This window comes from Mchenga conophoros, linkage group LG17 (genome assembly GCF_057382185.1).
Source record: "Mchenga conophoros isolate Kocher_MC1m ecotype Shallow Benthic linkage group LG17, M_conophoros_male_GT1.1, whole genome shotgun sequence".
Classification (NCBI taxonomy): Eukaryota; Metazoa; Chordata; class Actinopteri; order Cichliformes; family Cichlidae; genus Mchenga; species Mchenga conophoros.
This window is the reverse complement of record NC_140542.1, coordinates 25325202-25342158: the sequence shown is the minus strand read 5'-3', so window position 1 is coordinate 25342158 and position 16957 is coordinate 25325202. Positions and strand designations below refer to the sequence as shown.

The window sequence follows — 16957 nt, the reverse complement described above, 5'->3', positions numbered from 1 at the left end:
GGAAAGCTACCATCTTTAGTTTCACAAAACTGCCCCATAGATTCAGGATTGAAAGTGCTCTAATTTGTCAATCCAAACTATGAAGCAGGCTTCTGAATTGATTTATAATGACACAATATTGTGTTGCCTGTTCATTTGAATAATTTATTGAAGTTATAAGACTTACCATTTAGTTGGGGGGGGGGGTTGCACTCAAGGAGTTGTACCTGATGAAGTAGCCACTGAGTGGTAAGTTGACCCTCTTAAGGGCATCAACAGCTATTTATCTTGGCTATTTTGTAAAGATAAGGCTACAATACAGTTTGACCCTGAAGCAGACAGAGTAGGAAACATTCTTTGTTGTCAAGGTTGAGTTTTAGTTTACAAAGCGCAAATATGCTCCAAGCTTATTATGTGATATAAGAAACAGTTAACCAAAGGAAAATACACCTGAAGTGTGTGTTCTGTTTTGTGAACATGTTAACGTGCAGAGCTGCAACTGAACAATGCAGCAGTGTATCTGCATCATGTTATAATTAAACTGAAAGCTGAGCATTAAGGCAGGTGACCCTGAGCTATTACACTACGTGACTGTAGTTCTGATTCGGTGTTATATAAATAAATTTGAACTGCCCTATGATAGTACTGCTTAAGTATCAATCTAAAATAATGAAAGCTGAAATTTAATTGTAGAAGCAAATAGACATGAGGAGGTTTAGAAGTTAGATAATATTAATGGACAAACACAGGTAAGTTTAATAGACAGTCATAAGAAATCCAAGAAATCTTTAAAAATAAATAAATAAATAAATAAATAAATAAATAACAGGTGACTCAGGAGGTAAAGTGGGTTGTCAGCTAATCAAAAGGTTGGTTCGATCCCTGTGTATGTCGAATTATCCTTGGGCAAGACTAAACCCTCTGAAGTCGTTTTTTTCTACTCCAGTTGTGTTTTATTTAACCCTTTCCCCTCATATTTTCTATGCTTTTGCAGTGTTTGTCGATTTGCTACTGCAAGTTTGGCCTCTTGTTATGGTCTCGTCATTCAATACTGCCTATTGGATGAACAAATTCAATTAACCACCTGGGAATAGAGCTGAAATAACGATCTGAAAACTTAAAAAAAAAAAAAAAGTATGGCTAGCAGTTAAGAGTTGGTCTAAATAACAGATAAGCAAAAGAAAATGTTAGCTAAATTTAATACACAATAGTTAAAACCAATAAAGCAAAAAACAAATAATTAGCTTTAGCTCTGATGAGCAGCTGTTACTGTTAGGTAACAATGTAAAATTAACAAATTAAATTGTTAGAAATATACTGAAAGAACACCTGAAATGTCTAGTTAAAGTTCTGTATGTAAAAAAAAAAAGCCAATTAATAGCTAAAAGCACAGTTAGCAGGTGTATTTTTTTTTATTTAATATTTTTGGCCAAAAGAGTAGGTAAACAAATTAAACTATTGGCTGAATTAAATAGTTAATTAAAATTATTCCTAAAAGGAAAAATAGTCAACATCAAATGTAAAATTGGCTGAATTGAACACATTGGAACATGAAGTTTTGATGAAGCATTAGATAAAAAAATGTTAGGAACCACTGATCTGTTTTAATAAAAGACAAACACACTGTAAACACTACCACCTTTAAAAAACACCAGATTTTACTATGTACTAAAAAGCACTATCCAATGGATAGTGGACTTTGTCACTTTTGGACAGTGAGGCTCTCAGCAATGACTTAGTTTTCTCCTGTTAAGATACTGGGGACAAAGAGGCAGGTCCTTTTTTCATACTACATTTATAGAGAGCGCTGCTGCCATTACAGCTTCAGACACCCTTGTAGACAGAGTTTCAATGCATTTTTCACGTCTATGGTAACAAATGATATTTCTCAAGCGCATTGACGAGGTGTGCTTGTGCATCTCAGAGTCAATTATCCACAGATGTACGAGGGGTATTTGAGGTTTCTCTGGCATGAAGCTATGCATTTGTAACAAAGTTACATGAGTTTTCTGAAAGGTTTTATTACTTCCATTAAAAAACATTTAAACCTAAAGTTACCACTGACATATCCTTCTGTATTTCACAGGACGGGGCTTTCATCATCTGCTATTATGATTATTGTTTGTTTTTAAGGACCTGAGTTCACGATGCAGGAGGCATAAAATCAACATTTTTTGCTGATAACCCAAAAGACACCCAGTCCAAAATCTTTGAATTCATGAAGGTATGATCAACAATAATCCAAACATTCAAAAAGTACTATGAAACAGAAACAAGAGGACTGTTGGACCAGAGATATACAGCATACTAGTACAACATAACTCTGAACAATGCAATGACAGGACTATTTATATACACAGACACAAATTTGAACACATGAGGAGGTTAAATCCCACACAACGAACAGCAGGTGAACACAAGCAAGAAATCACTGAAATTGGAAAGTAAAACTAAAATGGAACAAACCTACAAAGTGAAACAGGAAATAAAGGAGACCAATCCTAACCCCAAACACGAAGAACTGCACTATTCTCTAAAAAGACAAACTAAACAGAAATCAGGTCACAAGAGAATAACAAGAAGATAATAACAGAAATCCAAATTCAAATATAAGAACTGAAAAGTTGAGCAGGATCCCAAAAAACAAACAAGAAAAAAAAGAAAAAAAGAAAAATAATTTGCTATAAATTTAAAATAAAAAATGAGCCATAATAATCTTTCATAATCTTAATCGTTATTCTACTAGAATAAAGACAAGACAAGAATCCTAGTTTCCAAGTTATATGGCTTTCTGTCCATTTTAACAAATAAATCATTAAGTTGACCTTGAACACTTTGGTCAATGCAAGCCAAATTTTAACAGATTGTTAACATGACCTCACTCTACACCCCCGTAAAGTTTAATCATTAAAAACAAAACTTTTCGAGCCATCTTATTTACTGACACAGTGATGACATACAGGCACACAATTGCTACCAGAAATATGACGTCCTTGCTGGAAGTAATGATGAAAATAAATAAACCAGAATAAAAGCAGAACCTTACATTGAAAATACACTAGAATAAAAATTCAAAGAACAGACTGAAGCATAATACAAAAGGACATGAGGAACCCAAAAGAACAAACAAAAAAAACACAAGCTACATGAAGCCAAATATAAATACTAAGCTAACAGAAATAAATGATTAGATTTCAACCACAACAACACGGCTCAAAAAAATACATCACAAAGCCCGTCCCAGGCATCGAGACAGGCATTTTGATGGGACAACATACACAGACTATTATGATATGCATGTAAGCCTAGAAAAATCAATCTGGGAACTCATGGATTATAGTTTAATGATTTCAGAGACAGCAGCCAATATTTCAGGGCTTCTAGTAGAGCCAAGACAACCAGATAATGAATAACAGATAGCTGATTAAAGACTGCCTGCACACTGTTTACAACTGCTGACAAATTTCAAGAAGCTGCGATTTCCTCAAATGTTTTGTGATCATTACTCAGATTACAAAAGATCATCTTGGTATCAAAAATCTTCCCTACAGATTCTGACTGTTTATATGCAGGATTGTGTTTATAATGACTGACGATAAGTGAAAAAATAGCTTTCCTTCTTTTTGTGTAGCAAATTAAGCACTCAAGACAGATTTGAACTGACACGTAAACTGTGATTAACAGCCTTCTACACTTAAAGCATTTTGAATTCACTGTATTAGCATCAAAAAGCCAGATTTGATTGGAATGAAAGCTCTTTTTTGGAACAATGACTGCACCACAAAGAAACCCTGTTTTAATGCTGCTTTTATAATGCAGCATGTGTATGATGGCAAATTGTTTTGCTCAAAACCAACGGGAATTGCAGCAATCTTTTACAAATGCGCTTCTGCCAAGGGGAAAAAATGCATTAAGAACAAGGAAGTGTACACGGGAACAGTTGCCTAAATGACTGATTGTGGCAGGGTCACAGCTGAGAGGAGAGATTTCAACAATATGTGAAGCAAAAAAAAAAAATACAGCAGAAACATCATCTCTGACTGCAGAAAGAGCTTTTAAAAAAGGTGCTATGCATTCAGCACAGGGAACAACAGGAGATCGTCGATTCAGCACACAATGCCAGAGTTACTGAATGATTCACTAGGGCCATAGGTCATTCCCACTTAGAATTGCTTTATGATTGTGTGCTAAGTGGCGTTTTCAGACTGCGGAACAGACTGACACAAACCCCCCGTACATTTTTACGCTCTGTGCCAAAGAATTAACAAAATCTCATGAAGCATTTAAGTTAAACTAATACCATGAAAAATGTTTGTTTTTAACTCGGAGCTACAGACGACCTTCACCTGATCACGCAGAGTGATTTAACACAGGTGGGCTGCAGTCAGTGAGATGCTGTTGCTTGTTATCTATCGTGATTAACACTCGAGCGGGTCGAGTTGAGGGTACAGACTGTGAGCAACAGAGGTGGGAGAGGGCTGTGCATCAGCAGATGGCCAGAGACTAACGAGAGGCTGCGCGGACAACCGTCAGCCATGAGATGCTTTAACAAGTCACTCCTGGCGTTTCAAAGTCCTCTGCCACTGACAGCTGATGGATATAGCTGCTGTTCTCTCACCCAGCAGGTTCGTCAGAGTCCCAAGATAATATGCAATTATCTCTCAGTTTCAGTCCATGTAGCCATCATAATAAGGGCAAAGATCATAGTCTTACAGGCTGAGGCTACGCTAAAAGAAAGAATCCCCAAAAACCTTTGCATGGGGTTCTTAGGCTTAAGGTTTTGGATCAACATTAGGGTTGAAAATGAAAAATAACTACAATCACAATCAAGTTGAAACCTCCAAGGCTGAAAAGTTATTGAGCTCTTCACATTCAACTTAACTCTTCCTTTAGTGCATTTATTAACCTTTTTAGGCCATTTCGTTTTGTGAAATTACCTTCATTGGATTAAATGAGGTTTTTCTCATTTGCTTGCTGTAACATGGTTATTTCACAGCGTTTCACATCCTGTGAAATTACACCAACTGAGAAATGTTGCAAACTGCAGGTCCTCAAAGAGCTATTATAGGTCATGGGACAAAAGGCAAGTACAGCCCGGACAGGTCGCCGGTCTGTTGCAGGACTAGATATGTACTGACAGTCTTTCCCTCTCACATTCTCGCCTCTCCCCAATTTAGTCCTGCCAGTCAACCTAACCATGTCTTTCGATTGTGCCGGAGTACCTGGATATGATCGCTATGTCTCAAAAACAAACAACAACCAAAAAAACTTTAAATTTTCAAAATGAGTCCATAAAAACCTACTACCATCTTCGGCATACAGTCTTTTGTATCAGACGGTGTATAACATGTCAGAAATAACTGCAGTCACGCAGTAACATCGCTACGCTGCTTTGCTTTGTTTTGCAAATACACATGAGAGAAACAATAAATTCTCACATAAGAAGGAAGAAAGGAATTTTATCTCAATTCCATATCCATCCATTTGTTGCTTTAGCACCAATCCCCACTGATTCAAAAACATTTATTTTGTTGCTCTGTACCTGGTCAGTGGATATTTTTTTCCAATTGTAGCTTGGGGGTCCTGCTGGCGGATAGCACGCATAGCAGTGGGCGCTGTGAACATTGAAGAGACTCCATGTTCAGACAAGACACGGAAGAAGGCCCCGGAGTCTGGAGTCCCTACAGGTTTTCCCTGGAATCACACAGTGCAGCAACAACTTGTTACTTTACAGCTTAATTAAGGCGTGTGTATCATCGGAATTTGAATAATGATAAGTAAACACCAGAGATTACACAGATTATTGTTATTGCCTAAAACCATTCCAGGAATATTTGTGCAAACTCCAAAACATGAATATTTATACAACAGCTGTTTAAAATAACAAGGCACACAGGAAGATTGACTATCCAGGCACATGGGCATGAAAACACAGTTGCACTACAGAAGTACTGTCTGTCTAGAATAAAAGATAAAGACACAAGAAGCCTGCAGGCAAAGGTCTCCAGCAGCAATTTCCACTCTTTTTTATTTTCTCCCTGGTATTCAACTAAGTGAGCTCAACAGTGAGAAGACAACTGCGGAAGAATAAGAATGGATAAAAGGAGCAGTGAGTCCTGGCTGTCATTTTCACTCCAAATAAAGGGTTTGAAGATAGATGGGCTGCTAGAAACAAGAACCATGTGGAGCAACCACCGTGACCGAAGTCAAACACTGATTTAAGGAACGGCCAATTAATTCATCGTCCAATAGCGCTGCTGCATCAAACTGGTGAGGGAATATCAGAGTGCAAATGTAATTGGTGGCCCTATACATAAGAACTACACTGAAAGACGCACGTCCTTCTTGATCCTTTGCTGAAGTATAAAAAGAAACAACTTCAGATTTCAAGCCAAAGAAAAGTGCAGAATCTCAGGAATTGATTTTAGGGACAATCTGGGCCTGGAAAAAAGCGCAGTCATCAATGCACTCTATGTAAACAGAACTCCATGTGATGCTTGCTTGTGACATTCACATGATGCATGCATGGAGTCCAAAGAAGCCCATAATGAAGCACTAATACAACAGATCCTCTGTTTTAGGAGCTAAGCAAGAACACATGAAATAAGATAAAAAGAAATGCACAGATCATATGATCATGTGATATTACACTGATCATAAAGCCAACACTAATTACAAATTGCTATATGTTAATAAAAACCCTCTGTGTGAGCCATTTCGTCAAGGTTATAATTATATTATTAAAGTTCCTATTTTTCCATGACCAGTCCCTCCCACTGCAACCTTATCTCCCAGTTTCTCTATAATGAAAAGATGTTTTGCAAAAATTTAAGACCAAGAAGACAAGGATGGCTTATCTGCTTTGCAGTTTCTTGCGATCTAGTGGTGTTATTGAGCTTGGTTTTGGTAATGTAGCTCAAGTACAGCAAAAATATTAACCACAATCAATATGGTTAGCACATTTTGTTGTTATTGAACTTGAAAACATCTCCTTTTACAGGAGATTTCCTTGAACCAAAAGAATACATGAAAAAAAAAAATAAAGGTAGTGGACAGTGGGTCACACAGGAGTTGGGCCCGGACTAAGGAGTGTGTTTTTGACCGCATAGCGTGTCGTGCAAAGGCAACTGTTAGTTCATGCTGGCCTGTCTAAACTGCAGAAAACCTGTGGGTGCAGAAGAGGCTGAAGATGGAGAGCCAAAGCCAGAGCTTTTTGTCATATTTCGCCAAAAGCAGACCGGGTGAGATCTGGAGACAAATAAAGTCACAGACAACCATTAATGATTCTTAGACAGAAACTATGCGACGTGCATTTCCTCCAGAAAGATCTTGTTGGCTCAAGGCTCTTGTTTAGTTCTCTTGTCTCAAACCGAAATAAACTGACTGAGTTTGAGGTTTTAGGAAAGTGCAAACACAGCCTGCTATAAAGTACAGGAGTGTGCATGGGAAAAAATAAAAAAAATAAATGCAAAAGAGTAAATCCTTTTATCCCCAATATCTTGTTTTTCTATAGATGCCGGAAGGCAAAATTCTAAGATGTGATAACTTGCCCAGCCCTTTCATTGGCTGCTTCAATTAATGATGGCATAAACACGAGCATTGACAACCTGCTCTCCCACAACTTCAACACAGGAAATTTAAAGACTCAAGTCCAACAAATGCATCCTGCAAACTAAAAACTCTTTAATACCCGGGTTGGAAGGTGTAGACTATGTGCTGGTGTTCAACTGACTGGTACCAATAACCAAACAATAAAAGGAGCAAAAGTCTGGCACAGTCAGAGCTGCAGCTTCTCTGCAGCAGCTAGACTCAAATATGGACACAGGTTCACACAGTTCACCACATCTTGAACTTCTTCAGTTTCACTCCACATAAACTGTAGTCTTTAACCAACAGTGGCTGGCTTCAGTTTGTCGAGCCAACAAAGGTGTAACTTATTTAGCTCTGAACATTGTTCATTTAAGGTTTTATTGCACATATTCTGGCACTTCCTGTTGTAATCTAACACCGCAGTAGTTAGTTTGAGATATTAAACTCGGAGGTACGTACCTCATAGAGAACAGTGCCGTTACCGTGTAGCAAAGGACCATAGCAGATATAAGAATGGCCAACCACCCAGCCTAGGTCTGAAGCTGCCCACCAAACCTGCCAAAAAGGGATCAATGTACCGAGTTGTCACAACAAAAATGCATGAAAAATTAAGTAAAAACTCATTTTACTTAAAGGCATAATAAATGTAAACAGAACAGCCAGTTGTATAGTGAAAATGAAATACCGCAAGTTGAGTGTAGGATTATTGTCTATTGTATGTTTAAATGGTAGTCAGAGGTCTTTTCAAGCAGAGAGCAGTCTGTCTCTGTATGCTCTTTGTTCTTAAGCATGGCACCACCTCAGAAGCGGATGCTTTATTGTCTTACTTCTCCGGGACTGAGTCCATAAATATTTGACATGGTCCATTTCAGCATCACAGCATAGCCTGCAGTGTCTCGCACAACACCCTGGGAGGGGGGAGATAAGAAAAACATTAAGACCGGTGGCAGGTACTGCACTAAGCAAAGACGCACGGGTTTAATATCAATTTTAAACCAGCCACTTGGCGCTGCCTTTCCAAAGGGGATGGCAGCTTGTTTCTAGATGACTGCGTCTCAAACCGGCACCCACCTTTTATTAGTTAATAGCGCTGTCTAAACATTCCTGAGCAAAATAGTGTGTCCTAACATCCTCAGCTATTGAGTGTGCCTTCTCAAAGTTATGGTCTCCCTACAGCAATAACTGAGAAATTCATGGGAAATTGCACAGGAAAAAAAAAAAAAAAAAAAACTGGCAAAAACCGCACTATTAAGCCCAGGAACTAGCCAGCAGGAGGATATTTTATATCATCTGTTGGTCAAAGACAAAACTATGCTATTTGAAAAGAGCCAGGGCTTTTTTTCCCCTCCATTTGAAATTGCCTGCAGGTAATTCCTCCTGCAAGAGGTTCAGCTCACACTCTGGAAAACTTCTGTCTTATTTATGTCATGTTGGGGGTGTTTAGATTGTGCCTGGACTGTTTTGCAGGCTCAAAGATCAGATGAGTCACACAGCTGCTGCATACAGAATGAGCAGCGTCTAGTCAAACACAGCTAAAAGTAAACCCTGTAACTCATCTGCATGTGAGTGTATGGTTATAGCTGCCAGTACCTTTGGCGTCCCAGTGGTCCCAGATGTATAGAGTACATACAACGGATGGTTGGAGGGCAAAGAGGCACAGTCATGTGGCCTAGCAGTGGCCATCTCTTCATCCCAGTCCAGGCTCAACTCGCGACTCATCGATACCCTTTCCTGAAATATAAAGAAAAATAGAGATGACATACAGTCTTCACCAGATCTAACGTACCTGGCAGCACACCCAGGTATAAATCACATGGATCTGAATGCACTCTGAAAAAGGGGAACTGTGTTAAAAATGGCTGTAATCCCTCAACGTTTAATCCAACTCTTGAATTCAAGCTGATTACTTCAAATCATGTCACGACTGTTCGACTTAAAATCCACAGTAGCATTCTAAAGAGGCGAAAACACAAAAACTGTGCCGTCATCCAAGTATTTATGGATCTAACTGCATGCTGCATGCAGCCAAACATATTTTGCCATTTATTTTGATTCTTTCACATCTGCGAAGATAACGCGATTCATTTGCTCGGCGACAGCCTCCTCCTGCTCACTGTGGAAGTTCAGCCGCTGCTAATGACTCGTTTTACGATCGCCGCAGGATGAGACAGTCACTCGCGAAGCAGCCGATCATATCTCCCAGTTATTTATTTGTCACAAAGTGTCACATAGATGAGCTCTCGGAGTGTGAACTATGAGGATCAATTCAACTGACTCCGATGGTTTTGACCATCTTGCTTTATTTGCTTGCCTATGAAGTGAGTCAGTCTCACATGCTGAGTAAATATATATTCCTTTATTTATATTATGTTCCAACTCCCATCTGTCATCGCAATCTGGCAAGCAGCAATCATTTCAGGTCATAGATTATTGCCCCTTACATCTGCTGCCGCTGACAATTCTTCTCATTTCAAACACAGACGTCTCTTTGATACTGCCATTAACATTTAATCACTTTTGGAGGGATAAAGAAATCCTCAAATCTTTTTTTTCCCTCCCCTCCCTTGGCTTCCATAAAAGAGTGTCAAGATGAAGACATCATCAATATCACTCAGACTCTTGAGGCACAGGCACATCTCCCACAGACATTTTAGCTCTCCTATGCGCATTACTTTTTACTCACTTCACTGAAAGCACAGACAGAGCACCATCTTGGCTGATTTAACAACGCTTACGGAACAGCTACCTCCAGCTTACCGAATGCAATAATTTGCAAAGCAGCTGCAACCATCTAAAGTAGTGGTTCACAGATTTTTATGGCACTGAGCTGCCCGTGAATTTCTTGTATACACATTCCCTGTGTCCGACATGTATATAATCTCCCAAAAATCCAAACGGGCGCTCTTAATTCACCGGATCCTTTCCTGACAGATAAGACCAGACAGGCGCAACAAGATAAAATAAACTGTGCAATGTTCATTTTATTTCACCACAGGGCTAGAGAGCAGTAGCTCAAACAGAGGCACGGATGGTAGCAATTCAGTTCGAGTAAAGAAACGACAATACTCCGCAATCTCCGTTAGAGGAAATGTTAAGTTCACCAAACATAACATTCAGCAGTGTTTAATTGACGTCTGTATAAAAGTGAAGCAGAACCAAACATCTGCTCGCCGTCACCGAGCAGCAGCTGAAAATGGCTCCAGGCTGAAGCCAGCACGGAAATACCTTTGAGTTCGAACCTGGCAACAGCCGAGAAGTGCAGGCTCCACAAAAATCCCTGCCTCCGACCGACACCTTCGATGATTTCAATGAGTCATTAAGTGTGCTGCTGCTTACTGTGGAAAAGGAAAATAACATTTTTGCTATGGTTTTTACCATGTTTGGCCTGTTGTAGATGAGGACTTTCGTGGGCCTGTGAGAGCTCATCTCCAGGGCCTTCTTCACCAGAGGGATGTACTCCACTCTTCTGCCTGGCTCGATGCCAAATGAGGCTGTAACCAACAGCTTGGGCTGAAAAACAGATCATTTGGGAATTTAGGTTCAAGTGTAACAAGCTTATAGCTCACTCAGGTATGAATCAGTCATTTTTCTGCCTTTCTACCAAATGAGCCATTACAGGTTTAACCTCCTAGTACCTGGCGTCCACATATGTGGACATCACATTTTGGGTTATTTAGACCAAAATACTCAATTTTGCTCTACAAGGGCCTGATATCCACTTACGAGGACATTATACTGCTACTGTTCTATCAAAATTTTTAACGAATATCCTCATATGTGGCTCTTATTTTTCATAAAAACAAAGGTTTTAAAAAAATAAAAATAAAAAAAAAATCTGGTAATTCTTTGTATTTACGTTCATCGGGCCCCAATATGCCCAAATATCAAAGAGAAATTAAAAATGCATGCCGTGGAAGAGTTCGGGTCTTAGGAGGTTAAGTCTGCTCTGGTGTCCTGTCAAATGTAGTTCACAAACTCAGGGTTCTGCACAAGATCTCAGTGTTCCTACCAATTCTTGGATTTGGAATGTACATGACCAAAACGGTAAAGGACACTTCTCCTATTTGGCAAACACATTTTGGTTCCAGTATTGGTTATATTCTCTTGAAAGCTTCTCTATGTTTCGTTTCGGTAGGTTATGCAAAATTAATATTTCACAACAAATTTGTTCTGCAAAGCAACAGAATACACGGGGCGATTGTGGCTCAAGAGTTGGGAGTTCGCCTTGTAATCGGAAGGTTGCCGGTTCGAGCCCCGGCTTGGACAGTCTCAGTTGTTGTGTCCTTGGGGAAGACACTTCACCCGTTGCCTACTGGTGGTGGTCAGAGGGCCCGGTGGCGCCAGTGTCCTGCAGCCTCGCCTCTGTCAGTGCGCCCCAGGGTGGCTGTGGCTACAGTGTAGCTTGCCATCACCAGTGTGTGAATGGGTGGATGACTGGATATGTAAAGCGCTTTGGGGTCCTTAGGGACTAGTAAAGCGCTATATAAATACAGGCCATTTTTTTTACCATTTACATGCTTTATGCTAAACTGCATAAGCATTTATTTCTGTGTTAAAATGTCGTAGTTTACTCTTAATTGTCCCCTAAGAAAGAAAGCAAAGAAAGAAAGCAATGCTCACTGCAGTTCATTCACATTTGTAGTATAAAGACGTCTCTTCCACATTAATTTTTCTATTCTCATATTATTATTATTATTATAAAATCTCACTGGAGACGCCAGGGAAATCATTACCAGTGGTTCTGAAAGGAAAGGCGAGATCTTTGCACTGTAAATGAAAAAAGACACCTTTCTTCTGGCTCTAGTATTTAAGATGTCTTTAAGTATTTTAGCTAATGGCACATAAAAGTCAGAATTGTCCAATTACTGGTATTTGCAGTGATCCGCATCTGCTTACTTCATGTAAATACAGAAAATGAACAAAGACTTAGCCCAACTTCAGCCCGTCCCTGGTTTTTAATGAGTACGGATATAATACAGTTCATGCAGCCCTGTTGCTGAGGCTCAGAAAAAAGATCAATTTTAAGCACAAGCAGCGCTTAACCTTAGCGTGATTGATGCGGACAGACAGCTCTTTAGAGGCGAAGCCGCCAAAAATGAGGCTGTGTGGGGCACCGATCCGTGCACAGGCCAACATGGTGAACATGGCCTGTGGCACCATGGGCATGTAGATGACAACAAGGTCTCCTTTCTGTACCCCATTCTTCACCAAGACTCCTGCTAACCTGGACACCTGGATTGCAGAGACACATGGAGACAAAGCACAGATTTTTTTCTAAGTTTCCAATCTTTTTTTCTTAAATTCCTGCATGAATTATTTTTAAATGTCTGCTCACAACAACCGTAACCAATATGCTAGCACAAAGCAGAGCTGATAACAAGGGTGGAATAGTCTTATGCATGCTGCATATGTTGTTGGATAATTAATGTAGAAAGAAATGCTTAATTTATCCATGGTCCAATTACTAATTAGCTTCAGTTGGAAACAATATAGAAAGAAAGTCAGTATCTCTTAAATTTCATTAAATGTCATTAAGCCCTTGGGCCAAAAAGACCCTCAAAAAGACCCCCAAATAGTTTTTTTCATTTAAAAAAAGAAAGAAAAAAAGATTGAGTTGTTTTAACAGAATAATTGGTCCAAATGTCAATCGACTCAATCATTTTCCCTTCTTTCTTCTCTTTTGTTTGCTATCTATATGCTAATTATGGTTCAAACCAGCCGTCATGCTACAAAACTCTTGGCCAACTCTTTGATATTTAATGTCCAGAGAGCATTACAGTTTCTACTTTAACATGCTCATAATCCCATAATTTGTTTCATGCTGCAAAATAATGTCATATCATACTGCCATCTATGTCCATGTGCTGTTCAATTCTGCAAGCTCGGTTTTTATTAAAACTATTTACCTGGTCCTGAAGTTCCCTGAAAGTGATGATCTGTTTAGTTCCGGTCACCGGGCTGTCGTATATGATCGCAGGCTGCTCTGCACGGCCGCCTTCTACGTGTCGATCGACGGCATTGTAGCACATGTTTAGCTTTCCGCCGACAAACCTGACAGAGACATACACCTTCAAACAACAAGTAACGGACACATGAACAGAGACGCATGTCAATACTATAGTTAGCAAACATATTTCAGGTGACCAGTCATGTGCCAGCATCTTTACCAGCATATAATATGGGTTTTTGCCTGGTTTAGAGCTCATTTTTAAAAAAATAAAAAACCAGCCTGAGCCAAACATATGCAGCTGCTTTTGACAGTTGCACACAGTGAACCAATGTTCTTGATAAGGCAATCGTTTGAGCTCATTCTGGCACTGCGCATATGGATAAAGAGCAGCAGGCAGGTTGAGCAGATGGTGTCTGGGATCTGCTGTTTTGGAAGCCACATAGACATACAGACACGGTGGCCGTGTCCTTCATTTTCACTGCAGCACATTCAGACAGCTCTCTTTTCCTATGATACATGGTATAGCTGACAACTCCACCCACAAAACAAAAGAAAAAAGAAAGGAATTTCAGTTTATACTATTCTCAGTGCAGGCTGCTGTGCCACATGCTGTTTTGTTTTACAGCTACATTTTGTTTTTTCTTTTTCCTGTAAGCATCCTATAATTTACTTTCACATCTTTAACTGTGGATGCAGGTATAATTACCCTTTTTTAATTTATCTTTTGCACATCGTAGGAAACTAACCACATTAATCACCTCACATCCTTTGATAGTTTTAATGGTTTCCAATTTTTTGTTTGTTTAATAAATGCCCTGAACATGTCAGGCCAAACCATAACATCTGTTCTGAAAATATTACTTTTAAATATTTAACAGAAAAAATATTGCTTTTAAAATCTGGGAATTTGACACTTTGTCATATCTAATTGTTGCTAGTTGGCTGCTTGGCCAAAACTAGTGGTGCTCTGAGACAATTTTTTTTTTCTACTAACCCTTTAAGGTGGCAGCAACCTGATGAAACGACTTGTGTTTTATTTCTTTGATAAAAAAAATATATATATATTTATCCTACTTTTTGGAGCTTCGGGGGGAGGATAGTACTCAACTTTTGGAGTACTAGTGCAGTCTGGTACTCCATTACAATATCCTCTCCATGCCCCCAACATGCACACATATACAATCATCATCACCTACGTACACACAGTATTGTTTACCCAAACATATATCATACTTCTGACTCTTGACTGACCCTTGATTTCCTAATTATTCCTCAAGCCTCATCTTGGGGACCATCCTTCCTCACTGACATGCCCATTAAGTTAACTGTTCTCACTCTCACAGGGAACCGCCTTAAATGTTCAATCATATTCGTTCCCTCTGTAAAAAGGAAAGAATTGCATTTCAGTAACTCTCAAAAATGGTCCAAGGAAGACACAGTGGTGACCCAGTGACAGCATCATGAGTGGGCAAGGCTCAATGATGCACATGGGAGAAGAACGCTGTAGAATCAAATTGCCAAAAAAAATGTAATGCTAGTTCCCTTCTATGTTGTATTCTGTCACCATAGAAAAGTATCAGAATACACAGTGGATTGCCGTTTTTTTTTTAATATATGGCTGCATAAAACCAGTCAGTGTCCCCATGCTTACCCCCCAACCACTGCCGAAACCAAGAAGAAGGGGGACATGAGCATCAGAACTGGACAGCTGGACAACAGACTCTGATGAGTCACAATTTCTTTTACATCATATGGATGGCTGGGTGCTGTGCATTCTTTACCTGGTGAACAGCTGGCAGCAGAATGCACTATGAAAAGAATGCAAGCCTACTGAGAGTCCATGCCTCCACATTTGTTTCGAAAGGGGGCTCCATAAAAAAAAAAAAAAAAAAAAGGAGGCAGGTGGTCATAATTTAATACCAGACAGATATACATCCCACCAATTAATGCTTTCAAAGTGTTACCATATAGGGGTTCTCCTGGGAACTTCCCTGCTCTAAATACCTGATTCAAATAATCATCTGGGTAGTGAACTTTGCAGCTGTCTGTTAACAGCACCCAGGATAGTGCAATAAGCAAAAATGTGGTTTGTTTTCTGGGGTCCACGCGATTCCATCAACAGCAGAGCCGTTTGAAGTCCACACAGTTCCTGAGCGTCACCCATTGGCTCTCAGCAAAACTACCAATCACAGAAGAAATAGGCGTTCCTCCAGGGATCGCTAACAACTTAATAACCAATCATAACAGAGCTGACGTTTCCCCTTCCTAAACCAACCACTCACAACAGGACAACCCTCCAGGTTATCCAGTTGTTAATCGTACAGTCACGCGCATAAAGGAGTAAAATGAGGAAGCTATGTGTGCTGGATGAAGAGAAAATAAACCACAATATCGTGGTTTCTATGTGAGTTGTCCAAAAGTTATTCATTACTAAGCAAATAACACCTTCAGGGTAATGAGATTATTGAGGGCGTGTGTCCTCTCTATGGGATATTATCATACATGAGAGAACGCGTTGAGTTCACTCATGAGAGAGGTGGCGGTCACGCACAGGTTGTTTACCACGTTTCATTCCAACTCGCCCACACAACATTTAACACCAGCTGTTCTGCAGTTCACGTGTAGTTCACACTGAAACCTACCAGTTTGGGAACACCGGATCCTCAACGTGCAGAGTTTTACTCCACGGCTCAAACCAGTTTATGTCGCGCCCCACGTCAGCCCAAAACTTTTCAGGGTTGTCCCTGGCCGCCGCGAAGACTCGGCTGTACGCAGCATCAGACGCATGCTTTCTGCAGCACTGCGTGGGGAAGTGCGACTTAAAACTCCCAGATGCTTCACCTGCATTTCGCTTTGCTGCTGCACAGAGAGTCCAAGCAAACCTCCCGAGTGTCTTCTTCCGCAGGACAGGAGCGCAGTTATTCAGGCGCTGGACTGAGTGTTTTACCCTGAGAAGCATTGTTGCTGGGGGCGTTTTTTGAACTTCCACGCTGCTTTCCCGCGTCCCTCTTGTTTTTGTGTGCAGCTTTGGAGCCCGCTTCTAGAGTTCAATGCTAAGCGACGTCATCCGGGCCCGCTTAAAGGCAGAGGACTTCTGCAGAAATTCTTAACAAGTGCCTCAGGGAAGGCTGTGAACTATGAACTGGATGTAGTTGATGCTGCAGGAGGATTTTAAAACACAGTCAGCGTGATTACACAACACATAAGCTCCACCGCAGCTTTCTTAAACCAACTATTTTGGGTGGAAAATAATCCCAAGACATTTTTCTAACTTTAAGCAAGAATTCTGCCGTGCAGTGCAAAGAAGAGAGGAACATTGTTGATAGCAACTGTACCTCCTGTCCACCGGATTTACTTATTTATTTATTTTTGTTTACTTCCAGCATCATTAAATTTTAATTGTCCTCGAGGTAATATCAATACTCCCCCTTGAGTGGA

At 40.0% G+C, this 16957-nt stretch overlaps 1 protein-coding gene across 1 annotated transcript in view; it reads right to left on the bottom strand.

Annotated features, from left to right (window-relative positions):
- The window catches only part of acss3 (acyl-CoA synthetase short chain family member 3), a 66022-nt gene extending 49372 nt beyond the window's left edge, over nt 1-16650 (bottom strand). Inside the window, exons 1-8 of the mRNA XM_085252619.1 lie at nt 16162-16650; nt 13476-13620; nt 12613-12801; nt 10945-11079; nt 9160-9300; nt 8397-8477; nt 8029-8124; nt 5522-5673 (exon numbers count right to left, since the gene is read on the bottom strand). Coding sequence (XP_085108745.1) covers nt 5522-5673; nt 8029-8124; nt 8397-8477; nt 9160-9300; nt 10945-11079; nt 12613-12801; nt 13476-13620; nt 16162-16478 — 1256 coding nt within the window. The 5' untranslated portion in view covers nt 16479-16650. The remainder of the gene's footprint in view (nt 1-5521; nt 5674-8028; nt 8125-8396; nt 8478-9159; nt 9301-10944; nt 11080-12612; nt 12802-13475; nt 13621-16161) is intronic.
- Nucleotides 16651-16957: the final 307 nt, after the last annotated feature.